This window comes from Scyliorhinus torazame, chromosome 19 (genome assembly GCF_047496885.1).
Source record: "Scyliorhinus torazame isolate Kashiwa2021f chromosome 19, sScyTor2.1, whole genome shotgun sequence".
NCBI lineage: Eukaryota > Metazoa > Chordata > Chondrichthyes > Carcharhiniformes > Scyliorhinidae > Scyliorhinus > Scyliorhinus torazame.
In genome coordinates this window covers 62,751,238-62,778,630 of record NC_092725.1, presented here as the reverse complement: position 1 = coordinate 62,778,630, position 27,393 = coordinate 62,751,238, and the positions used below count along the sequence as shown (strand labels likewise).

At 45.2% G+C, this 27,393-nt stretch overlaps 1 protein-coding gene across 1 annotated transcript in view; it reads left to right on the top strand.

Moving 5' to 3' along the window:
• Positions 1–27,393, top strand: part of LOC140396165 (sortilin-like) — a 175,135-nt gene that overhangs the window by 106,615 nt on the left and 41,127 nt on the right. Inside the window, exons 9-12 of the mRNA XM_072484416.1 lie at positions 5,800–5,883; positions 20,901–20,961; positions 22,642–22,797; positions 25,695–25,801. Of these exons, the coding sequence (XP_072340517.1) occupies positions 5,800–5,883; positions 20,901–20,961; positions 22,642–22,797; positions 25,695–25,801 (408 nt within the window). The remainder of the gene's footprint in view (positions 1–5,799; positions 5,884–20,900; positions 20,962–22,641; positions 22,798–25,694; positions 25,802–27,393) is intronic.

The following is a 27,393-nucleotide window of genomic DNA, read 5'->3' as shown; positions in this document are numbered from 1 at the left end:
GGGCTGGTGTTTTGGAAGAATGAGATGAGTTGGGCCTTACGGCTTTCACCATTCAAGTCTGGCCTTGTGACTGTTACATACGTTGTTCGTCTTCTTGAAGGCCCAGGAACGTAATATCCAAGTATTTGCACGTCAATGTGAATTCTTGCTTCTAACCTGCTTCTAACTGCACCTGGAGTACTGTGGCAGTTTTGTTCCCCTCTCCTGTATCCCGATCAGAGGACTATTATTGCCACAGAGAAAGGTTCACAAGACTTGTTCCCGGGATGGCGGGACTGTCCTATGAAGAAAGATTGGGGAAACTGGGCCTGTACTCTGTGAAGTTTCGAAATGAGAAGTGATCTCATTGAAACCTGCAAAATACTTGAAAGGAATAGACCGTGTACCTGCAGGTAAGGTGTTTCCTCTGGCTGTAGACTCTAGAACTAGGGGACATAATTTTGAAAAAAGGGCGAAGCCACTTAGGACCGTAATGAGGATAAATTGTTTTACTCGCAAGGTTGTGAACCTTTTAAATTCTCTACCCCAGGGATTGTGGAAGCTCAGTCATTGAGTGTGTTTAGAGCAAGGAGTGACAGATTTCTAAATACCAATGACATAAAGGAATATGGGGAAAGTGTGGGAAAAGGAATTTGAAGTGGAAGATCACCATGAAGTTCTTAAATGGTGGAGGAGGCTCGACGGACTGAATGGCCTACTGCTGTTCCCAATGCCCTTCTTTTGGCAGAACGTCATCTGTGCAGGACTTAGTAGAGAATGCAGACAGCAAAAAGTAGTTTTAAAAAACTGAATATCTATTTAATAAACTTCCAGGAAGAAGATATATTATTTTTGTATAAACAGTTCCCAAATTCAAACATGGGATGTGAATTGTTCAGTTGTCTGACATATTAAACTGTGCCCCTGATCAAAATGTTCAGTGTGGTTTTGCTAAACCTTGAACAGTGTGAACGAACTGCACTTAATTGGATTGAGCTTGCAAAGTTACACTTCTAGCCTGAGCTTTGGAAGCTGGGAGAAATAATCAGTAACTCTGGACACAAGTGGTCAGCTGGCCACACAGGATTAGCAGACAGAAAATCTCCTGAAAATTCACCGACCTCTGTCTATGAATCCCTGAGGTGCTCTGCCAATGCACGAAACTGCATGCTAAGACTGTTTTGGTGGTAAACAGTGGTAAAAACTACCCAAAATATTAGTTCTTTATATACATTGAAGAATGGGCTGTACAACTATAATGATGTTTGGCAATGATTTACTTTACATAGTAAAACTTCACCGAACCAAATACAGGAAATGCAATGAAGTCCATATGCACACAATGTTAATAATAACAATAAAGATTATTATTATTATGTGCATGGTGATTCAGCACAGAGTTGATATATACATTTCCTTCTGTATGGTTCACTACTACTGTGCTGTGATGATGGAAGATGAGAATGTTGTAGTCACCATGCTGGTGTGGAACATTGTCACTGCACCAGCTTGGAAGGATGTGGCTTTCTTCCTTTGTTGCATCATGTAGCAGGTTCAGAGTTTACATTGGGCATTAGAGAAAGCATTCCGCAGAAGGTTCACACTTTTTCCTAGAAGGAATTCTTACCGGGCTACCCAAGAACACCTTGCAATGTTTGAGCCTAAATTCCGTGTTAGCGTTTTGTTTTGGAATCGGCCTGAAACATCTTGCTTTTCAACAGCAATGGATATTTTGTTCTATCATGTGTAATGACCAAATACAAATGTGCCTGTACCCATTGAGCCAGAATATTAACGTACATATATAACATAAGGTGGCTAATACAAATGCACGTGTATAAATTTGCAAAACTCTTTGAATAGGTTTCTGGCAATTTTCCTAATATTTCCGCCTCAGAAGGTTGTCCTCATTCTGCACGAAGCATCTCGGGATCATGGGGAGGTTGTGGCATAGTGGTACTGTTACTGGATTAGTAATACAGCATAATGCTCTGGTTTGAGTCCCACCACAGCAGGTGGTGAAATAGGAATTAAACAGAAATCTAAAAATTAAAATGGTCTAATCATGACCATGAAACTATTGTCTATTATCATAAAAACATCTGGTTCACTGATGGCCTAAAGGCCTACCTGTAACATTCACCGCAATGGCTCTTAAGTGCCCAGCAAGCCATCCAATGCCAGGCAAGCTTAAAAATTAGATGTCAACGTGGTAAATTTGAAATAAGATATAGTTTTAAGGGGGTTTGGTTTAACGTTTCTGTGCCTGGAAGGATAAAACTTATATAGTTAGATTCAGGCTGGACAAAAGTGTTTGTATGTGTGCCGTTTGGTTCAGTTTCAAGTGTGTTTCTATTGTGCTTAGAGAAGGCTATGTCATGAATAATAAATAGGCCAACTGGGGCCTTGTAAGGTAGTGAAGCTTTTAATTTTTAGTTTAGCTACATTGATTGCAGTTGGAGACGGGGCGGAATTCTCCGACCCGCGTTAATCCCGCCCCAGCCGGCCACCGAATTCTCCGGCACCGAAAATTCGGCAGGGGCGGGAATTGAACAGTGTCGGTCGGCGCCCCCACCCCCCCCCCCCCCCCGGCGATTCTCCAGCCCGCGATGGGCCGAAGTCCCGCTGCTGTCATGCCAGTCCCGCCGGCGTGAATCAAACCACCTACCTTACCGGCGGGACTGGCGGCGCGGGAGGGCTCTGGGGCCCTGGGCGGGGGTGCGGGGCGATCTGGCCTCGGGGGGTGCCCCCACGTTGGCCTGGCCCGCGATCGGGGCCCACCGATCCGCGGCGGGCCTGTGCCGTGGGGGCACTCTTTTCCTCCCGCCTTGGCCGTAGCCTCCGTGATGGCCGATGCGGATGTGACCCCCCCTGCGCATGCGCGGGGATGACCTCAGCAGCTGCTGAGGCTCCTGCGCATGCGCGGACTTCCGCCGGCCGGCGGAGTCCCTTCGGCCCTGGCTGGCATGGCGCCAAAGGCCTTTCCCGCCGGCCAGCGGCGCGCCAACCACTCTGGCGCGGGCCTAGCCCCTCAAGGTGAGGGCTTGGCCCCTAATGGTGGGGAGAAATCCGCACCTTTGGGGCGGCCCGACGCCTGAGTGGTTCCCGCCACTCCATCCTGCTGGGACCCCCCGCCCCGCCGGGTAGGGGAGAATCCCGGCCAGGATCTTGGCGAGGGAATATCTCCCAACTCTGCCAGATGAAAGATTGGAAAGAATGGGAGCTGGAAAGAGGCAGGCTTCCTGAAGTACAAGTTACAGTCCAGATAACAAGAGAATTTGGACAGAAAGAACATTTAAGACACCTGAAGTTAAGAGAACAGAGATCAACATATTCTTCAGAGTAAACAAAGTGTTCTGAGTTAAAGAGACAATTGCAGTAACTGGATTTAAAGTGGGACAGCAGATCTCAGATGTGCAGGTTAGGTGGATTGGTCATGCTAAATTGTCCCATAGTATCCAAATGTTAGGTGGTATTGCTGGGTTATGGGGATAGGGTGGAGGTGTGGGCTTAAGTAGGGTGCTCTTTCAGGGCCGATGTAGACTCGATGGGCCTAATGGCCTCCTTCTGCACTGTAAATGCTATGATTCTAATAAAAGATTCTGTGAAACGTCTGATGCCATTTTAACATTGTCTGGGAATCGAGAGTTAAAGCAATTAAAAACAGTCAAGGCAAAGAAGTCTTAAAGGGGTTGGTGTAAAATCCTGGACTGGATTTGTTGTTCAAACTGGAATGGAAGTTTTGTTTAAAAGTGCCATTTGGAAAAGCTCGTCTGGATTTTGAAATGCAAACCACTGAGGGAAAGCATAATTATGAGAAGATTTTAAAGTTCATTTTTGGGAGTGAAGTTTGGAAACGCACATGATAATCATCTGCGGGGATTCTGAGGACAAACATTCACATCGGTTCAGAGTGTAGAGTGTATTTTCCCACAGCCATCTTGTATGCTTAAGAGGAACTTAGGTTAATGAGAGCATTGTTGCTCAAGATGTACTTTATAGTCAGTGTTAGGACTAAAACCCATGTGCAATTGTTAAACTAAGGAGGGGGGAAGTAAAGGTGCATTGTAACATAATCCATTTTTTTCATGTTTTATAAATGGGTTTTTTCTTGTGTTTAAACTAATTAACAGTCCTGTGACTCTGTTCCTCGACATTTTGTTTTTAAAAAAAGTGAAAGTTAGGGTCTTTTGAGCCAGTGTTCCATTCTGAGATCTTCCCGTCCAGTTATAACATCAACTTGGATAGTAACAATATCTCCATCATCAATGAGCACATTAGTGCAAAAGACACGGCTGAAGCATTCACAACAATCTTCAGCCAGAAGTGCCAAGTGGATGATTCATTTTGGTCTCCTCCAGAGATCCCCACCATCACAGATGTCAGTCTTCAGCCAATTTGATTCACTTGACATTATATCAAGAAATGGCTAAAGGCACTGGATTCAGGAAAGGCAATGGGCCCTAATAATGTTCAAGCAGTAGTACTTAAGCTCCGGAACCTGCTGTGCCCCTAGGCAAGTTGTTCGGTACAGCTACAACTGTGGCATCTAGCCGGCAATGTGGAAAATTACCCAGATATATGCTATACACAAAGAAACATCCAATCCAGCCAATTACAACCCCATCAGTCTACTCTTTATCATCAGTAAATTGATGGAAGGGGTCATCAATAGTGCTATCAAGCATCACTTGCTTCGCAATAATCTGCTCACTGAGGCTCAGTTTGGGTCCCACCAGGCTCACTCAGCTCCAGAACTTATTATAGCCTTGTTTCAAACATGGACTAAAGAGATGAACTCCAGAGGTGAGGTGAGAGTGATTATCCTCGACATAAGGCAGCATTTGACCGAGTATGGCATCAAGGAGCCCCAGCAGAATGGGAGTCAATGGGAATTGGGGCGGAAATTCTCTGCTGGTTGGAGTCATACTAGCACAAAGGAAGATGGTTGTGTTGGTTGGAGGTCAATCATCTCAATTAAAGGGCATCACTGTTCCTCAGGGTAATGTCCCAGGTGCAACCACTGTTTCATCAATGACCTTCCCTCATTTCCAAGGGCTGAAATGGGGATGTTTGCAATGACCACCCCAACAGGAGAGAATTTAATCATCAACCCTTGACATTCAAAGGGATTACCATCACTGAATCCTCCACTATCAACATCCTGGGGGTTACCATTAACCAGAATTTGAACTGGACTGGCCATATAAATACTGTAAGAGCAGATGAGAGGTTAGGAATCCTCACCACCACCTTCTTGAGGGAAATTCGAAATGGGCAATAAAGCCTGGCCCAGCGAACGAAGCTCACATCCAGAGAATGAACCTTCAAAAATATTTCCCGACATTAATTATCCCACACTTGTTATTGTTTTGTGCTTTTACAATAGTTTGAGACTTCTCTGTAGTACAATACTAGCATTTTGAAATTCTGCATAACAAAGCATTGATGACCTGTCCATAAATGACAGCTCCTGAATCCGCATGAAAAGCAGTGGATTTGAACTATGCTCACTTGCACAGTCTCACATACTATAGTACTTGCAATTGTCTTATCAATTAAAGCAGCATTAATCAAAGCTTGCAATTAATTTAACATCTATTCATCCTTCATCGAGCTAACACATACAATATACAATCTTTAAAAATTAATTTACAGCTCTGTAATTCAGTGCTTTAAATGATAGTCTAGCTTTCTCTAGTGATTTGAATAGATTAGGAATGTCCCTGAAGTTCATATAGGGGATTCTATTTTTTTTTAAAACAAGTGTTTAAAATAACATTTGAAAAATGTATGACATATTTATTTTTTTGTTTTCAGACACTACCCAGATCGGTTTATGTGTCTGCTGATCGGGGCGATTCGTGGAATAAAGCTCAGCTGCCTCCTGTCAGTCATGAACAGGTATATTCAATCAAGTGATCAATACCCTTTCAATCTGTCATTGACTACTTGTAAATATTGAGCTAATACACAGAATGAAGAATGGGAGTATGAAGATCAAAAGTGGTTTTACACACACATATGTATATAATACATATATATAATGTGTGTGTGAATGTATATATTTTTATATATATATTATTTATACAAGTGAATGTATAACGTACTAACAATTTGTTTGAAAAGTAAATGATTTTCACTTGGATGCTGTAGTTAGAGGTTATCCATCTAATTTCACCTTTGAGAATGCAAACCCTTTTTATAAAGTAACCGTTCTCCTACCTTCACTATTTTTATTCTGGTTTTGTAGCTATCCACTGTATCCAAGAGATTCCAGAGTGTTGTTAAACTATGAACTTTGCCTACTTATTCGTGAGCTATCCTTAAGATCATGACTAACATTAAAAAAAACAATGGGAGAATAATTTTCTCCAAACCCACACCCTCCTGCTATACTCCATGACATCTCATGCTTCAGTACTGTATCATTTTCACCTAATGTCATTCCGTTTGCTCCGGTTCTCCTTTCTGTTCTCTTATATTTCCATTAACTCGGGTTCCAAGGCCTCAGCAAGGAGATCGATTAGCTGCTACTGTTGCGTGTATAAATGATCTTTTGCAACTTTTTCTCTGATATAACAAGATTTGGGGTGAGACCAAGGAGGGAAGGGCAAGGAGAAGGATAGAGAGTAGGTAGGAGGGGCCTTCCAGCAGGAGCTGCCACGCTGGCAGGTAATGCTGGTGAACTGAGGTGAGGGGGAGGTGGCCAAGGGGAATGACCAAATTGGGGAGGGGGGGGGGGGGTGGGTGGGAGATGGGTGGGGGGAGGATTCAATAGGCAGTGTTGGAGAATGGGTGTGGTCATGGACGAAGAAGGGAGCCATCTTGGATGGGTGCAGCTATTTAGGAGTTTCTATGTGCGGGGAAGGTACCTCGGGTAAAAAGGGGCCTGTTGGAGGCAGAGGCAGAAAGGGGGGCTGGCACTACCAAACCTGCTGCATTACTACTGGGTGGTGAATGTGGAGAACGTGAAGTGGTGGTGGGAAGGAGAGGTGTTAGAGTGGGTTAGGATGGAGGAAGAGTCCAGTAAAGGGTCCAGCCTGAGGGCCATGGTGACGGCGTTGTTTCCACTGGCAGCGGGGAGGTATACGGTGATCCCGTTGGTGCAGTCCACGATTAGGGAGTGGAACCAGTTGAGGAGACACTTTAGGATGGAGGGGATGTCGGTGCTGACACCACTGTGGGGAACCATGGGTTTAAGCTGGGGAGGTGGACAGGATGTATAGGAAGTGGAGGGTGGTAGGGCTGGTGAGGGATCTATACCTGAAGGAGAGGTTTGTAGGTCTGGAAGAGCTGTGGGAGAGGATGGAGCTGCTGAAGGGAAGCGAGTTCAGGTATGTACAGGTGAGGGACTTTGCACGGAAGGAATGGAGAGGATTTCCCAAGCTGCCGGAGTATACTCTATTGGAGCGGTTGCTGCTCCGGGTTGTGGAATGGGATTGGCGATATATGAGTGGCTTGGGGAGCAGGGGAGTGCAGGTGGTGAGGATTAAGGAAAAATTGGAGGAGGACTGAGGGTGGAGGAGGGGGGGGGGGGCGGGAGAGAGGTCAGCCGGGGAACGTAGGGTAAATTCAACCTCCTCGTGTGCGGATGAGTTTGATTCAATGTAAAGTGTTGCTTGTGACTTGGACGAGGATGAGTGAATTCTTCCAGGAGGTGGCAAACGAGTGTGAGAAGTGTGGGCGAGGACCAGCAAACCACGCGCATCACAGTTCCGAGGCTGCGAGAAGTTGGAGAGATACTGGGAGGGGGTGTTTGGGGCGCTATTGAAAGTTGTGGGGATAGAGGCTGGGCCAGGCCCAATGGTGGCGATTTTTGGGGTATTGGAAATGCCGGAGCTGATGGAGGGTAGGAAGGCCAATGTTGTGGCCTTCGCCTCTCTTATTGCCTGGCTGATGACAACACTACTGGGGGTGGCGGCCTGGCAGGGGTACCTCTATGATTTCCTCCGCCTGGAAAACATAAAGTTCAAATTGAGAGGTTCAGCGGAGGGCTTTGAGACATGATGCGGGCTGTCCATGACAATGTTTGAGGAATTGGTGAAATGGGGACAAATTTGCACAAACTGTGAACTGTGGGGTATGGATAATGTATTTTGATTTATGTCTTTGTACTTTTGAATATGTTTGGGATAAAAATACATTTTTTAAAAAAGAAGAGATTTGGGGTGAGACTATTGTCCTTTAGAAGAGCACTTCTGTGGATCAGTAAGCTTCAGTTTGTTCAGTTTTGGCACCATTGAACTCTATTCACAGGAAGAGGACAGATTTGAGTTGTTTCCTGTCTGGGTTCTTGCAATTAAATATAAGAATTAATGGTATGACGAACAGAAATGTGTGATTTTAAATTTCTATGCATTGCAGGAAGTGTATTGTGTATATAGGTTGCACGTGAATCTAGTCCCTTTTCTCTAGATTGTTAGCAAGCTATTCCACTATAGGGGTATCACCGTTGGACATGCTCACCTTCACCTAGTCAACATCCTGTTTTCTCCCTTTCCATGTTTAGGGGAGGGGAGGGGAGGGGTACTGAGCCCAAATGTATGGTCCCCAACTGCTGAATGGTTAAGATCAGCAAACTGAGCATTTGCCTGGGATTCAATTGTTTATCATTTCAAAATCAAGGAAGCCATGTCGCTGTGGATGGGAATACTTCAGAATATTTTTCACTGCACAGTATGTGATCGTGAGGAAAGGTTTCACAAATAGGAGCTCTCCCTGGAGAACTTCCAAATAATGAAGAAAGGCACACAAACATAATTTGATCAAACTTCCCTTGAGCATTTGTCATATACTCGGGGGGGGAGGGGGGAGGGGCGGGGATGTAAATCAGATTTGGGGCTAGATTATTTTGACCTTGTGCATCCTGTGCTTGTAATTCCTCCTTGTGCATTTATTTTATTCATGGGGTTGTCCTCTTGCATCAGTTTGTGCCAGTAATTCCTCTTTTTACTGTTGCCTCTATTCCAGGTAAAAATAGCAATGATTAAATTATCCGTTCTTGTTTGTTATTTACTTGATATTGGTACCAAACAGTTCTGCAATTGGAAAATAGTCAGATTGCTTGATTGGGAAGTCTCAAATTGTTACCACACCTGGGTCCATGTAAGAAGCATTTGTCCACATTTCCCAGAGGCTTCCACGGCAAGATCCATTCTGTCCACCAGAGGGCAGAGTTTGCTTTTGGATAGCCCCGACAGTCATGTTTACTGCTCGTACACATCTGCAACAACCTGTTTTCCTGTTCAAATCCGGGCCTGCTCCCTCATCCCAGAAAGGTTGTGAGCAACCGTGTCGGAGAGCAAATGAAATGGGAGCAGGAGTTGACCATGTGGCCAGCTCAAACCTGCTCTGCCAGATTATCGCTGATCTTCAATGTCAGTTCTGCTTTTTCACCCTATCCTCATATCTCTCCCTTGTTTCTGAGTTTTAACCTTTTATACTAGATTATCTAAGGTGATAGAACCAACCCCCATTTCCCAAATGCCTGAATGCAAGAAGGGCTTTCTCTCACAGGGGTGCGGGAGGGGGGTGGGGGGCAGTTTTAACTCACCCTAGCAGGGAGGAAACAGGGTGAGAAGAGAGCACCTTACACATTGACTGGGCAATGGTTGGGAGGTAGGCAGGGCAAGCAGACACTTGCAGGCCCAGGGTATCCTAACTCCAGAATGCTCCAGGTTAGTTGTTTGCTGGAAACGGGCCTTATTTTGGGCACGTAAAGAGGCTGTAAGCAAAGACAAAACTGTGTCCCACCAGGAATGGAAGGGCAGGATTCCTGGCGGCAGATTGTCGCCCCACCTTCCCTGGTTGGGAAATATCATAAACCAACAAGGTGTTGCTCTTTTTAGCCTTAGTTTATTAGCTCTGATTATGTCACCTTTGCTCACGAGTCGCCAGGTATCTTTCTGATGCCGCCACGTGGTTCAAGCTCGAGTTATGATTAATAAGTCAGCACACCGCTTAGTAAGATTGAGATCAACGGTCATTTATTATGTACAGCAATCAATACTTACACAATAATCCTACTCTCTATGCCAAAACCTACCACTACTGGCCAATACTTAACTTTAGGAGATGGCCCACAAGGTCAGGGAAACGAATGGTTTATCGAATTGGATCTGGCCTGAGGGATTCAAAGGCTGATACAGGTCGATGGCTAGGAATCTCTATCGGGTAGCGATCGCTGGAGTCAAACTTACAGTTTCTGGTCGATGTTCTTGCGAAGGTTGCGAGCAGGTGAAGAAGGGAGAGAGAGAGAGAGATCTGAACTTGGCCCCTCAATTTAGAGGGCCCAGGGGCTTCCCGCCTCCCGGGGCGGCCCTTGACCCTGAGTCCCAAGTGATTGGACTTGTTCCCAATCACTGGGTTCGATATGCTCCAATAATGTGGTGATTCCTCGATCGGGGGGTGTTGTTCACCTGTCTTTGTTTCGGCCACTGCAGGCGCCGACAGGCCTGGCCCGGCATTCAATTGCTAATATGTTGCAATTGTTCCCGGGGATAGCCGATTAAACTGCAGATGTCTGGGTTGATGTGCTGCTAATAGTCTTGAGTATCGATCTGGGCCGACTTCCCCAGAGCCGAATACGCTATTCTGTCTGCAGCTGTCCGTTTGTGTCCTGTTGGCTGCTTTTCCCATCAGCCTTTTCGGTTAGCCATTTTAAATCGGGTTTTGACCAAATTAATAGGGAATCAGCCATTTTAGGTGGCTACAAAGGAAACAAATAACAAGTAATTAATAAAATACATTCTGAGCAATCTTGTAAAGAGAAAAGTTTGTCCTTCCCGTATGAATATTTAACAATATATATTTTGTATGAAAATTGTGTAATTCAACTCGGGATACAATCTGGGGAAGAATTTGCCAGCCATTTTTTAAAACATCCGGTTGGATATGCAATTTGAGTCTTTGAATAATCAGCAGCGAATTATCTTATTATTAAATCACTGAATAGTTGTCGCTTCCTTCTAATTAATATCACCAGTCACTTCTGTTAGTGGACCTTGTGTGTCTTATGGTTCAGAGGTGACCCTATGCTGCCCAATACTCTGATACGAGGAACTGACCCAGAGACTGTTACTCTGTGTAGTGGCTCTGTAATGTTCCCCTTGTCATCCTCCTCTCTTTATACCAGGTGACTGGAGTAGGCACCCCACCAAGATGCTGACCTTGAAGCAATACAGATAGATCCTGTTTTCACGAATGGGTCAGGGCCAAGTCCATTCCATACAAAAGGAGGTTCCTCAAAACTGGTATTGTGTTTCCGCCTAATCGACTCCATCAGCAATATGACCCTGTGCTGCAGGACTGACCAGCCCAGAACTGTCACGCTAAAGCTGCAGTTTCTCAGAAAAAGTAGATTGGCACAAGTACTGCTGTGCTGACTGACTTTGAAGAAAATCAAATAACTATATAAATCGACCCACGATGAAAAGGAGACTAACGCCCACAATCCAGTCTGCACGCCTGTCCGTAAAGCTGGCGTTTCCAGAAAATCGGTACACCGAAAATCATGATTTACCTGTGCCTCATTTATTCAGATAATATATACAAACAGCCCAAGTATCCTTCACAGTGGGAGTATATATTCTTCTGTATGCTGTATGTGAAACACACTTGCTTTCACTTTAAATGTGCTCCCGACAAGCCCAGCCCCACTTTGTTTTGTTTAACCTTTTGGGGCTAATCTGGCTCAGACTAAATTGCAGGCAACATTTGGCAATTGGCTGGAAAATCTACATCATCTGAGTTTTCCTTGCTGTGAAGTGCCCCTTAAGTACATTAGACAAAGCTGCTAGCTGCCTTTGAGCTGAATGCCACAAACTCACAAAGTGATCAAACATCATCATCTACAACAGACTTAGAAAAGTTGTCAGTCCAAGTCATTGTCCTGGATTGTTGACCAGCATTTGGCGTGTGACCAACAGGTTTCCAAAAGTCTGCTTCTGTATCCTCAATTTAAACTGAATGGTCACAACTTGGATAATTGGGTGCCACAAAGAACCACCTCAGTCAATGCCACAAGATGTTTGAGATTGGGTCTAGGAACCGATGGCCAACTATGATTTTCAGATCACCTTTGTGCAGGTGAAAATATGAACTTGAAAAATTTTCCATATTTCAAGCCTCTGCTCAACGAAGACCTACATAGACAACAAAATTCACCATCACCCCAGCGTGCCTTTTCCTCAGCTGACTGAAGACAATTTGAGGACCAGGACCTCAAACCCGAGACTGAGACAATGGTTTTCTGAGCCGCAGTGACATCTTACACTGACACCACCAGCAATACTTTTGCAAAATACTCCAAATCCAGTGGCAGGACAGGTGATCTAACAACAGTACAGCATGCTCAGCATCAGAGTGCTAATCACATCACTTTGTATGCCTGACACCAGACCCTCGAATTAGCTTCTCGACTTGGAACTTATTTGTGGCAAGAGACTACAAGGAGGACAGCGAAAACTTTCTGGATGTCCTCCAAGCATTGCTCAAGAGGTCAAATATCCCACTGGCTCATCGGAGTACCTGGCTTGTAACCAATCAAAATGGAGAAGGTTCATTTGGGGAGGGACCAAACAATTGAGAGGTTTTGTTGGAAACACACACAGATGAAATCGAGGCTTGGAAGAGAGCATGTCAAGTCCATCTGCTTCCTGACTTACACATGTTTAGCTTTGTGAATAGATCTTTACATGCTAAACTGACCATTAGAAGAATACAATTTTTTTTTAATCACATGCATTTTATGAGCAGTTGTCACCTTGATTTCTCCACACACAGTGTGCCTCAGTACTGCCCATATGATTTATTCCGCCACTGGCACTGAACTATATTTGCGCTTGTTCAAATCCTAGATGATGTTCCTACTGGAAGGGAAGATTTCAGAATGGAAGTCTAGCTCAAAAGATCGTAACTTTTACTTTTTGTTTAAAACTTGGAGGAACAGAGTCACAGGACCACTTGTAATTTTTAAAGACATTTATTAAACATGACAATTTTGATTATGAGATAATGCTCCTTTAGTCCCCCTTAGACTCACAAATGTGGACAGTTTTCAAGGTAACACCCACTCTGAAACCAAATGGTCGATACCTCTCAATCGATCTTCTGTGGATTTTCCTCACAATTCCACTAGATGATTGTGTAATGACATCCTGGGCTAGTCAAATCCAGCCCCACATGCTCCGGTGTTACAGCACAAGTGAATTAACCAATAATTCTTATGAAAATATCCTACGTCTTTATTCCTTGGCTTCCCAATAATCACAGTCACCAGATTTGTAAATGTAAATACAATTACAGTTTATACAAAAACTATCATGAAATATGCTTTAAATACAACTGGTTAAAGACAAGCTAATGCCACTTTAACTGTCTCACCCTCAACCCACACACACCAGACAGACAAACACAGAGTGGGGGAAAGGGGTAGAAAATAATAAGGTTGAAAGTTAAAAGATAAGAGTCTTTGCTTCAAATGGTGTTTCTTGTAACACACATTCCCAACAGCATGTTGCTGATTAGAGTCTTTGGTTTGCAGCCTGTAATGGTCGTCTTTGCAGATTGATCCATTCAAGGTCCCTGTCATTTAGAAAATACAGTACTCACAGACAGCAGGCTTTCTGGAAAGATACCTTGGGTGATATTCTCCCCCAACGGTGGGGTGTCCGCCGACTGGTGCCAAAGCCGGCGCCAATCAGACGGGCATCGCGCCGGCCCAAAGGTGCGGAAGGCTCCGCATCTTTGGCGGCCTAGCCCCAACATTGAGGGGCTAGGCCGACGCCGGAGGGATTTCCGCCCCGCCAGCTGGCGGAAATGGCCTTTGTTTCCCCGCCAGCTGGCGCGGAAATGCGGCGCATGCGCGGGAGCGTCAGCGGCCGCTGTCAGTTTCCCGGCGCATGCGCGGGAGCGTCAGCGGCCGCTGTCAGTTTCCCGCGCATGCGCAGTGGGGAGAGTCTCTTCCGCCTCCGCCATGGTGGAGGCCGTGGCGGAGGCGGACGGGAAAGAGTGCCCCCACGGCACAGGCCCGCCCGCAGATCGGTGGGCCCCGATCGCGGGCCAGGCCACTGTGGGGGCCCCCCCCGGGGTCAGATCGCCCCGCGCCCCCCCCAGGACCCCGGAGCCCGCCCACGCCGCCTGGTCCCGCCGGTAAATACCAGGTTTGATTTACGTCGGCAGGACAGGCAATTCCTGGGCGGGACTTCGGCCCATCCGGGCCGGAGAATCCAGCGGGGGGTCCCGCCAACCGGCGCGGCCCAATTCCCGCCCCCGCCCAATCTCCGGGAGCGGAGACTTCGGCGGGGGCGGGATTCACGGCGGCCAACGGCCATTCTCCGACCCGGCGGGGGGTCGGAGAATGACGCCCCTGATTCCTCATCAAACTGGGCCTTCAGCTCGAAGTTCGCATTCAGGCCTCTATCATTCTGGAGAGACACTTTTTATTTCACATCAAACTTTGCTTTTAGCTCATGCTTGTCTTCAGGCCTCTGCAGTCTCAAGAGAACAGCACACAGAGGCTTGCTGGAGAGAGCGTCAGCCCTTCCAGTGGCCTTCTGGAGAGAAGTTAGTTGGATCTCTGTGTAGAGAGATATTGGGATGCCATTTTACTGGAGCCCCCTAAGCGATCCCCGAACCCTCCCAAGCCCCATCACACTATGAGGGGGCCCTCGGTGGGATGGGGGAGGGGGAACGTTGCATCCCCACAACACCTGGTCAGAGCACACAAGCCCAATTGTCGCCACATGAGAAATGCCAGCTTGGCATCTTGGCAGTGCCAACCTGGTACCCTGGCAGTACCACTGCCAGTTGGCAGGGACACCTGCGCAGTGCCAGGTGGGCACCCAGGTGGCAATGCTTGGGTGCCCACCCTCCTCAAAGGGCAAGAACCTGGGCACCTCCAATGCCCTGGGAGGCCCCCAGGAGTGCCGTTTTATCTGATCTCCATTTGTGGAGACCAGTACGAATGGCGCCCGTCCGAGGTGTCCGAGGCGAAGGGGATAGATCCCAAAGACTCGTGAAACTGCATATTAAAGTGAGACTAGCTGCTCACTCTCAGATGTAGATTTGCCAAAATGTGATCCCGCCCATTCACATCACAACATCTTGCAAGATGTGATAGATTTCAAGAGGTGCAGGGCGGCATGTGGCGCAGTGGTTAGCACTGGGACTGCGGCGCTGAGGACCTGGTTTCGAATCCCGGCCCTGGGTCACTGTCCGTGTGGAGTTTGCCATTCTCCCCATGTCTGCGTGGGTCTCACCCACACAGCCCAAAGATGTGCAGGTTAGGTGGATTGACCATGCTAAATTGCCCCTTAATTGGAAAAAAAACCTACCTATCTTTATCTTAAAAACATTTAATGAAGGAGCCTCTACTGCTTCACTGGGCAAGGAATTCCATAGATTCACAACCCTTTGGGTGAAGAAGTTCCTCCTAAACTCAGTCCTAAATCTACTTCCCTTTATTTTGAGGCTATGCCCCCTAGTTCTGCTTTCACCTGCCAGTGGAAACAACCTGCCCACATCTATCCTATCTATTCCCTTCATAATCTTATATGTTTCTATAAGATCCCCCCTCATCCTTCTAAATTCCAACGAGTACAGTCCCAGTCTACTCAACCGCTCCTCGTAATCCAACCCCTTCAGCTCTGGGATTAACCTAGTGAATCTCCTCTGCACACCCTCCAGTGCCAGTACGTCCTTTCTCAAGTAAGGAGACCAAAACTGAACACAATACTCCAGGTGTGGCCTCACTAACACCTTATACAATTACAGCAGAACCTCCCTAGTCTTAAACTCCATCCCTCTCGCAATGAAGGACAAAATTCCATTTGCCTTCTTAATCACCTGTTGCACCTGTAAACCAGCTTTTTGCGACTCATGCACTAGCACACCCAGGTCTCTCTGCACAGCAGCATGTTTTAATATTTTATCATTTAAATAATAATCCCTCTTGCTGTTATTCCTACCAAAATGGATAACCTCATATTTGTCAACATTGTATTCCATCTGCCAGACCCTAGCCCATTCACTTAGCCTATCCAAATCCCTCTGCAGACTTCCAGTATCCTCTGCACTTTTTGCTTTACCACTTATCTTAGTGTCATCTGCAAACTTGGACACATTGCCCTTGGTCCCCAACTCTAAATCATCTATGTAAATTGTGAACAGTTGTGGGCCCAACACTGATCCCTGAGAGACACCACTAGCTACTGATTGCCAACCAGAGAAACACCCATTAATCCCCACTCTTTGCTTTCTATTAATTAACCAATCCTCTATCCATGCTACTACTTTCCCCTTAATGCCATGCATCTTTATCTTACGCAACAACCTTGTGTGGCACCTTGTCAAAGGCATTCTGGAAATCCAGATATACCACATCCATTGGCTCCCCGTTATCTACCGCACTGTTAATGTCCTCAAAAAATTCCACTAAATTAGTTAGGAACGACCTGCCCTTTATGAACCCATGCTGCGTCTGCCCAATGGGAAAATTTCCATCCAGATGCCTCGCTATTTCTTCCTTGATGATAGATTCCAGCATCTTCCCTATTACCGAAGTTAAGCTCACTGGCCTATAATTACCCGCTTTCTGCCTACCTCCTTTTTTAAACAGTGGTGTCACGTTTGCTAATTTCCAATCCGCCGGGACCACCCCAGATTGTAGTGAATTTTGGTAAATTATCACTACTGCATTTGCAATTTCCCTAGCCATCTCTTTTAGCACTCTGGGATGCATTCCATCAGGTCCAGGAGACGTGTCTACCTTTAGCCCCATTAGCTTGCCCATCACTACCTCATTGGTGATAACAATCCTCTCAAGGTCCTCACCTGTCATAGCCTCATTTCCATCAGACACTGGCATGTTATTTGTGTCTTCCACTGTGAAGACCAACCCAAAAAACCTGTTCAGTTCCTCAGCCATTTCCTCATCTCCCATTATTAAATCTCCCTTCTCATCCTCTAAAGGACCAATATTTACCTTAGCCACTCTTTTTTGTTTTATGTATTTGTAGAAACTTTTACTATCTGTTATATTCTGAGCAAGTTTACTCTCATAATCTATCTTACTCTTCTTTATAGCTTTTTTAGTAGCTTTCTGTTGCCCCCTAAAGATTTCCCAGTCCTCTAGTCTCCCACTGATCTTTGCTACTTTGTATGTTTTTTCCTTCAATTTGATACTCTCCCTTATTTCCTTAGATATCCACGGTCGATTTTCCCTCTTTTTACCGTTCTTCCTTTTTGTTGGTATAAACCTTTGCTGAGCACTGTGAAAAATCACTTGGAAGGTTCTCCACTGTTCCTCAACTGTTTCACTATAAAGTCTTTGCTCACAGTCTACCTTAGCTAGTTCTTCTCTCATCCCATTGTAATCTCCTTTGTTTAAGCACAAAACACTAGTGCTTGATTTTACCTTCTCACCCTCCATCAGTATTTTAAATTCCACCATATTGTGATTGCTCCTTCCGAGAGGATCCCTAACTATGAGATCCTGAATCAATCCTGCCTCATTACACAGGACCAGATCTAGGACCGCTTGTTCCCTCGCAGGTTCCATTACATACTGTTCTAGGAAATTATCGTGGATACATTCTATAAACTCCTCCTCAAGGCTGCCTTGACCGACCTGGTTAAACCAATCAACATGTAGATTAAAATCCCCCATGATAAATGCTGTACCATTTCTACATGCATCTGTTATTTCTTTGTTTATTCCCTGCCCCACCATAATGTTACTATTTGGTGGCCTATAGATTACTCCTATCAGTGACTTTTTCGCCTTACTATTCCTGATTTCCACCCAAATGGATTCAACCTTATCCTCCATAGCACCGATGTCATCCCTTACTGTTGCCCGGATGTCATCCTTAAATAACAGAGCTACACCACCTCCCTTACCATCCACTCTGTCCTTCCGAAAAGTTTGATACCCTCGGATATTTAACTCCCAGTCGTGACCATCCTTTAACCATGTTTCAGTAATGGCCACTAAATCATAGTCATTCACGATGATTTGCGCCATCAACTCATTTATCTTATTCCGAATACTACGAGCATTCAGGTAAAGTACACTTATGTTGGCTTTTTTTACCTCTGTTCTGAATCTTAACACCTCGATCAGTAACCTCTCCTAAGTTATATTTCCTCTTAACCTTTCTCCTAATTTTCCTTGTCGTTGAACCCATATCTTCATGTAACAACCTGCCGCGTCACTTACCATTAATGTTTTCACTTCCCGGTTTATTTCTTTTAGTATTCCTGGTCCTATTCACTGAGCTCCCCTCAGTCACTGTACCTTGTACTGTCGCCTTTTTGATTTTTGACTATGGCTTCTCTGCCTTACACTTTCCCCCTTACTGCCTTTTATATCTGTCCCTGTTTTACTACCTTCCAACTTCCTGCATTGGTTCCCATCCCCCTGCCATATTAGTTTAAACTCTCCCCAACAGCTCTAGCAAACACCCCCCCCAGGACATCGGTTCCAGTCCTGCCCAGGTGCAGACCGTCCGGTTTGTACTGGTCCCACATCCCCAGAACCGGTTCCAATGTCCCAGGAATTTGAATCCCTCCCTCTTGCACCATCTCTCGAGCCACGCATTCATCCTCTCTATCCTGACATTCCTACTCTGACTAGCTCGTGGTACTGGTAGCAATCCTGAGATTACTACCTTTGAGGTCCTACTTTTTATTTAACTCCTATCATGTCATAGAATTTACAGTGCAGAAGGAGGCTATTCGGCCCATCGAGTCTGCACCGGCTCTTGGAAAGAGCACCCTACCCAAGGTCAACACCGCCACCCTATCCCCATAACCCAGTAACCCCACCCAACACTAAGGGCAATTTTGGACACTAAGGGCAATTTATCATGGCCAATCCACCTAACCTGCACATCTTTGGACTGTGGGAGGAAACCGGAGCACCTGGAGGAAACCCACGCACACACGGGGAGGATGTGCAGACTCCGCACAGACAGTGACCCAAGCCGGAATCGGACCTGGGACCCTGGAGTTGTGAAGCAATTGTGCTATCCACAAAGCTACCGTGCTGCCCCTAAAAATAGAATGAATAGCTTCCTAAATTCAGCTTGTAGGACCTCGTCCCGTTTTTTACCTATATCGTTGGTGCCTGTGTGCACCACGACAGCTGGCTGTTCACCCCCCCCCCCCCCCCAGAATGTCCTGCAGCCACTCCGAGACATCCTTGACCCTTGCACCAGGGAGGCAACATACCATCCTGGAGTCTCGATTGCGTCCGCAGAACCGCCTGTCTATTCCCCTTACAATTGAGTCCCCTATCACTACCGCCCTGCCATTCTTCTTCCTGCCCAGCTGCGCAGCAGAGCCAGCCACGGTGCCATGAACCTGGCTGCTGCTGTCTTTCCCTGGTGAGCCATCTCCCTCAACAGTATCCAAAGCGGTCTATCTGTTTTGCAGGGAGATGACCGCAGAGGACATCTGCACTGCCTCCCTACTCTTGCTCTGTCTTTTGGTCACCCATTTTCTATCTCCCTCAATACCTTTCACCTGCGGTGTGACCAACTCGCTAAACGTGCTATCCACGACGTCCTCAGCATCGCGGATGCTCCAAAGTGAGTCCATCCGCAGCTCCAGAGCCGTCAAGCAGTCTAACAGGAGCTGCAACTGGACACACTTCTTGCACGTGAAGGAGCCAGGGACAGTGGACGTGTCCCTGAGCTCCCACATCGCACACGAAGAGCACGACACGGGTCTGAGATCTCCTGCCATGTCTTAAACCTTCGGTTAACTTCAACAACTACAATTTCAACAAAAAAAACAACAAAGAAAAAATAAATAAATATACCAATGAAAAGAAACAGAAAAACAGAAACACTACTTACCAGTCACTTACCAGGGATAAAAAGCACTTCCTCCCCACCCAGCTTCGAATTCCCACCTAGATTCAAATTCCCAAACTCACTCTTAGCTGTGTCTCACTCCTGGCTCTGTCTTCTCTGGCTCACTGGGAGAACTCACTGGGAGTGAGTTTACAAGTTGCCCAGTTTAGCACACTGGGCTAAATCACTGGCATTGAAAGCAGACCAAGGCAGGCCAGCAGCAGGGTTCAATTCCCGTACCAGCCTCCCCGAACAGGCGCCGGATGTGGCGACTAGGGGCTTTTCACAGTAACTTCATTTGAAGCCTACTTGTGACAATAAGCGATTTTCATTTCATTTCATTTTTTAATTTGAAAACGATCTTTTAATTCCTACTCATGTTTCCTGTCTGACAAACAGTTTCCTGTCTATCTCAATACACTACCCCTAATCCCATGCAGTTTAATTTCTCACGCTAATCTCTTAGGTGGGAATTTGTCAAAAGCCTTCTGACAGTCTAAATAAACTACATCCACTGGCTCCCTCTCATCAACTCTGCTAGTTACATCCTCGAAGAATTCCAGTAGATTTGTCAAACATGATGTCCCCTTCATAAATTGTCTTCGCCAGTCTTTTTCTTTTACGTACCTATAGAAACTTTTAGTCTGTTTTTATGTTCCCTGCAAGCTTATTCTCATGCTCTATTTTCTGCTTCTTAATTACTGGGTCCTCCTTCACTGAATGGCCTACTCCTGTTCCTCGCTCCTCATTTGTATGTTCAAGGCCTAAGGAAGGAATGTACTCTAAATGTGGACTTGTCTATCTACTGATGATGAGCCTGTGTGTGTATTTCCAACATTTTCAATTTATTTTCAAGAGATGTTAACTTTGTTTCCCAGCAAACCCTCGTCAAATCAATTATATTTTCTGATATGTTAGTAAGAGGTAGAATTGGTGCTGATGTCTCACCTCTAAAATTTAATGAACAGAATATAGTGTGTGTATACGCGTGGAGAGATGCAAGTAGCCTTACAGCACTGAGTGGCATAATTAATCTTGTGCAAATGCTCTGTTTTGCAGTTTTACTCCATACTCGCAGCAGACGAAGAAATGATTTTCATACATGTGGATGAACCTGGCAGTAAGTTATACTTCATTGTAGTTTTTTTAATCAATCAGTTTGAGTTAATATACAAATGTACTAATTTAATCAATGATTGTTAGTTTATTTAGTGTGTTTGCATAAGCCTATGTGTCCAGAAAGAAAATGCCATCCACAATTTTTCTGTGCTAGCAACTGGGTATTGTAGTCTCTGTGTAAAGGTTGTCTTCATAGATGTTTAGCCAGTTCATTCACTCGAGGGGTAAAATTAAATCCATCCCAAGGCAGTTACAACTGACATGATTAGGTATTTATGTAATCTGGTTTCCTCTCCCCTCTTAACAGTTGATTTTTGACCAATGTGGTTCCGTAAGTATGGTTACCCTCTAGTATCTCGATCAAGTAGCTGTTTTTCAGGGCATATTTTGACAACCTTTCCCACCTGCCACAAATGGGGTAGGCAAGTGGTTAATGAAATGTCGACTGGGCACTTCCCACTGTGTTCCTGGCAGATCCGCACCTACCGCCATTATAATTCACTTTTGTTTTTAGTTGCAGGGAAGACACCAGCTGCAGGCAGGTGGGAGCGCGCAGTCCAGCCAGCAATTTATTCCACATCCCTGGAAAGAAAAGGAAGGTTGGTGTTAGGACAGTAGTAAGAGGAAATGAGTGGAAGCTGGATTTTTTGGGGAAGGTGATATTGGCATTCGTGAGTGATGCAAGGATAGTTAGCGGTTGACGGTTTGAGCAAACATGGGACTGAAGCTGGGTAGCCAGGTGCTGGGCAGATATGGGATTTGTAGAACATGTTCATTCACAGGGTGAGCAAGTTGAGAGAATATAGTGTGGATCATGAAAGGCTTTGTTGGATTGAAAATAGGAGAGGGAGCTGGACAAAAGAGGGATGTTAGAGGAAAAACAAATATTGATGGTCAACGGAACAATTGGCCAACTTGCCCTGTCAGGTGTTCTGGTCAAATCACTGTAAACAGGAAGTGAAATGTACTAAAGTTCAATTAAGGTGCAGTGACTCATCTCTGCTAAGTTCTTGTCTAGTGTGCCCAGGCATAGATGAAAGGCTCCCCGTCAGCCTTCTCAAGTGCCAAAATTAAATTAGTGTAACACTGTGTGCAGCAACGAACAAAACCTCAAGAAAGACCACGTCACCTTAGATGCTCATTTCAACTGAGCACAATGCCTTTCGGTATCAGAAATGAGGGATAAATGTGTGTGCATGTTAATAAAAGCTTTTAAGTGGAGCCGCAGATTTATCTGCAGGACTCGAGATGAGAAGACATGAAAGCAAACACAGGATTAAGAGCACAGTAGAAAACCAAGTTGTTCTTCAATAACAAAACCACCAAATGCTGGAAATCAGCAATCAACTGTGGAAAGAATGTCCAACTGAGTGTTTATTTCCAGCACTTCCTGTTTTTATTTCAGATTTCCAGCATCTGTAATATTTTCCTTTTGTATATCAGTTGTTGTACACTTGAACAATGACATTTTCACAAGAGTTCTCAGCTGACCTTCCACACCTCTGCTGTGACCCAAGTAGCTTCCTTTTAGATGTGGATGATGTTGTACTTCCAATAAAGTGAGGACGCCCTCGCTGATGGAAATTTTGAGGAGCCTCCATCTAACATTTGCTGTTCAAACAGGCATCATTTTAAATGGAAGATTCCACGCTTATGGCTTTGCATTTAATATTTCTTTTAGATACTGGGTTTGGCACAATTTACACTTCTGATGATCGGGGAATTCTGTTCTCCAAGTCACTGGAACGTCATTTGTTTTCTGACACCAGCGGGACAACGGATTTCACAAACGTGACATCGCTGCGTGGGGTCTACATCACAAACGTGCTTGATAAAGGTAAAAATAAATTTCAAAGCAAAGCTTGGTTTCTACTTTTAAGCTGGTTTCCCTGCCAGTGTTTCTTTCAACAGTGTGAAAGGTAACCCTGAAGTGAGTGCTTTCAGTGCCACACTAATTGGTGTAGTTTTACAGAGATATAAATTGATTGGATTTAAGTTAGCCCAGTGCATGAACACTTAAGTTTTAAAGGGAGACTTGCTTTTATGTTGGACCTTTCACGACCTCGGAACGGTCCAATCAACAACTGATGAATTTTTGAAACATCATCCTGTAGTAATGTTGGAAAAGTGGCAGCCAATTTGTGCACATTAATGCCACACAAACAGCAATATCATCTTGACCGAATAATCTTTTTAAATTTAATGATGTTGTTGTGTCTGAGGAATAAACATTGGCCAGGACAATTGGGAAAAAATGGGATCTTTGCGTACAAATTGAAATGGTAGTCAGTCCCTCTGTTTACCATCTCATCAGAATGACAGCACCGCCAAAGTGCTCATGTCTGTGAGTGGTACTTGGACCCACAACCATCTACTGAGAAGCGAGTGAGCTCCCGCAGTGTCATGGCTGATGTCTGAAGAGGACCGTGACCATATTTTAAATTCCTCTTTGATTTAATGTGTAAGGGTAGATTAGAAGAATTTACATTTCTGCTTTGGACCAAGAGTAAAATCTACTCTACCATGTTCACATACAGGTGTAAACCCAATTATCCATACTCCCAATAACTTCAACTCTCAACAACTCAGAGTTTTCAAATGGAGGGTGAAAACTTTTCTGCTGTTATCATAGAATCGTAGTGCAGAAGGAGGCCATTCGGCCCATCGAGTCTGCACCAGCCCTTGGAAAGAGCAGCCTACCTAAGACCACAGCTCTATCCTATACCCGTATCCCAGTAACCCCTGCCAATCTTTTTGGACATGAAAGGCAATTTAGATGACCAATCCACCTAACCTGTACATCTTTGGACTGTGGGTGGAAACCAGAGCACCCGGAGGAAACCCACACAGATACGGGGAGAAGGTGCAGACTCCGCACAGGCAGTGACCCAATCCGAGACACGAACTTGCGACTCTGGAGCTGTGAAACACCTGTGCTAACTACTGTGCAACCATGCTGCCCCTGTTATCTGAGTTTGTTTTAACCGCATTATCACTGATTGCAGTGCCTGAACTCCTGTAGGAGCTATCCACTGGGAGATCATCAGACTTGTTGGAAAAATGGCATAAACAATAAATTGCACTGTTTCCCCAGGAGTTTTAGCCCTGCTCTTGCACACCCTGGTGCTCCAGTATGCAAATGATACCCTATATATACTGCAATAGCTTAACTCCACTCAATTTCCAGACTTTTCCCCTTCAGAGCTCCCACCCTTGAACCATCAACCCCCACCCCTTTCAGTGATGCCAGATGTGCTTTCCACAATCCTCATGAATGTCACCCCTTTACAACCCTGCCCCAAACTGTAGTCCATTGAGTGGGCCCAGACCTCAGTGCTGCAGTGTGGTACTCTCCCATTGTGACTTCCCTCACCAAGGCCATGTTCGCTTCTGCCCACTTCCTTCCATTGTCTCAGCAGAGAGACATTGGAGTCAGCCAGTGGAATAAATCAACAGAAGAGAGTGGGGTACAAAAGGGTGATGCAGAACCACGGCGAATGCAGAACCACTGTGAACGAGACAATCATCCAGTAACCATAGTCAGAAAAGTATCTGACAGCCACAGGGAGGAGAATGAGAAAGAAAGAGAGGGAGACAAATGGAGGGGGAAAAAAACAAGGAAATAATCAGAAAGAAAGAACTTGCACTGATCAGGCCCCAAGATGTCTCAACATGCCATGGATTACTTTGAAGTGCAATCACTGTTGCTACTTAGACAAACACAACAGTCACTTTGTGCACAGCAATGTAACACAGGCAGTAAATGAAGCAAGTGATTAGTGGTGCCAGTTGAGGGACAGCTACCCAATCATTTTCCAATGGTACTACGGAACAAACAAAATCCAGTTAGACGAAGGAGGAGAAATTATTCTTCAAATTCGCTATCGTCAAAATAGTGCATGGCATGTGCTGGAGTGTCCATATGCATCAAATCAACACATTCACATGATCTGAGGCTACGCAGCACTCTCTGATCTGACTCCTGGATTGTGAACATAGCTTGGCTCCATCCACCGGTCGTAAGTCCAGTTGCCAGCAGCTCCTGTTACTCTGACATCTTGGCTTCTGGGCCGTTTGCTCTCCAACCTGATTTTGCAGGGATACTGTGCACATTGGAGGGACCATTCTTGGAATTTAATGGCAATCTGGGAGGTGGATGGGTGGAGCAAATGCACTGTGCCCATCAAGTGTGACCTCTGTGTAAATTAAAGTCACCTGGTGAGTCAGCCCCATCAACTGGTTGAAACAGGAAATGTGACACTCCAAACATTAATCAGAAGCTGCCTTGCCATATAGCCTGCCCACTTCATGACAGACCCCAGGGCTGCCCGGGACCACATGGCTACTTATTTGGACTCATGCAGCCTTTAATAATTAGGTTCCTCATTTGAAGAATGATTTTGGTGAGCCAGGGACGCTTCTGGGAGTATTGCCGGAGGACACGGTACAGCTGGAAAATGGGAATGTGTGGTCACTCCAGCATGTGCGTGGTGTCTGCTACATTGGAAAAGGCTCTTGCCTAGGTGCCTAGCTTCTGCACCAGAGACAGGTGCTGGTCCTTCACAAAAGCCAAGCGGGGACTTCACTCCTGCTTCAGGCCCCTTTTGTAAACATGTTAGTGACTCAGTGTAACTTTCCTGTCCTTAGAAAATAACATGTTCTCTCAGCTGATCATCAGCAACATAATGGAGACTCTGCTCGTGTTTAATAATCTCTCTTTCAATACATTTGTAGATAGCAACATTCGATCAGTGATTACATTTGACAATGGAGGAGAATGGAAACCTTTGAAAAAGCCAGATAATAGTCACTGTGATACAACAGCCAAGAATTCACAGATGGTCAGTAGAAACATTTGTTGGTTTGGAAAATTCTTTCTAGTAGTGCTTCAAAGCGTTTTAGTGGGGTTTTGTTGACCAAGAGACTGTTCAGGGAACATGGTTGCTTTTTACCTCTTCTTCCAGCCCGACTGTGCAAAGTCAGGATATGTGCAGCTATTAGTGACTCTCTATCCAAAGACTGGTCCTGATCTTGCAGTGCCAGGCCAACCCTGGCCTCTGCCCTCATTCAACCAAAATGTCCAAGCTGAGACACACTCAGCTCAACTGTACCTCTGCTGAGATGCCATGGTCCAATGCGTAACTGTAACCTCAGGACCATCACAGATGAATTGCTTTTCAGGGCAGCTCACCAAAGTTTACTACACATTGCAACATGCGGTGCAGTACAGCACACTGTAGCCAGATGAAGCTATTCCAATACGTGTACTTGTACAGGTACTTTCAATACCTGGATGTAGATGCTGTTGAATGTCATTGTTGGTAATACCTGCTTTCTTAGTGCATGACTCAGTCCAAAGGAGACAAAATTCCTCTCTTATTGAGGTTCAACATAATTGTTCACTTGGTACCCAGATCAGAACTAATAGAGCTTATATAAACAACAAAAACCTCCTCTTCAAACAATATGTGAAAGGTAGACTTTTCTGATTTTTTCTGATGCAGTCTGTGTGCTGAATATGTGACCAGTGTTCTTGGGTAGGGGGTTGAATAGGATTTTGTCACAAAAATGTGTGTATCTGTGTCATGAGAATGTCACTTTAAGAAATGTTTGGCTGCTCATGTTACTGCAGTGATGTCAGAGCATGGGTGGAGCTGAGCTCTGGCTCTGCTTTTTAGTTTCACTTTGAGAAAAGCTTGGGTGTGTCTGTGTTTTTTGGTTTTGTTTCAGTGTTGGAGCTGAAGCCAGACAAAGCAGGTGTACTGTTGTTCTCTCTGCCATGAAAAGACTATCTCTTGATCATTTGGTGAATTCAGAATTATAAATGTTCTCAGTAGTGAATTTAAACCTGATGTTCTTCTGTTAAAAGATGTTTCTTTTGTCTTCTGGATGTTGTTTGGGAATTTATTAAGGATTACTTAGTGTTGTATTCTTTGGGGGTTGTATTTGAATTAATGGTTGCTAAGATGTTTACTGTATGTTTTAAAAAGGTTAACTTGAGTTCATAGAATAAACATTGTTTTGCTTTAAAAAATACTTTTCAATTTCTGCTGTACCACCCCTGTAGAGTGGGCCGTGTGCTCCCGAAACCACAATCTAATAAAAGTTGTGGGTCAGATGAACTCCATGATACACTTTGGGGTTCTCTAAACCCTGGGCCATAACAATCTGCGTGTCTATGTTGTTGCTACGTTGTTTGCTGTCTCATCAAGAGGTCTGGAGGCTTGTATGGATGAGCATAAACCATTTATTGTTAACCCAGAATTATGCACCGCTCCAAGATATAGCCCAACACGGGTGCTGTTGCCATGCTGGCTCCTTCTAGTCTCTTCTATGTGACTCCGTACATTATTATATGGGCAATACTGTTCCCAGCCCCACATTAACCCTTAAAATGCCTGGACACAATTTATACACCTCCAATCCTTGAATA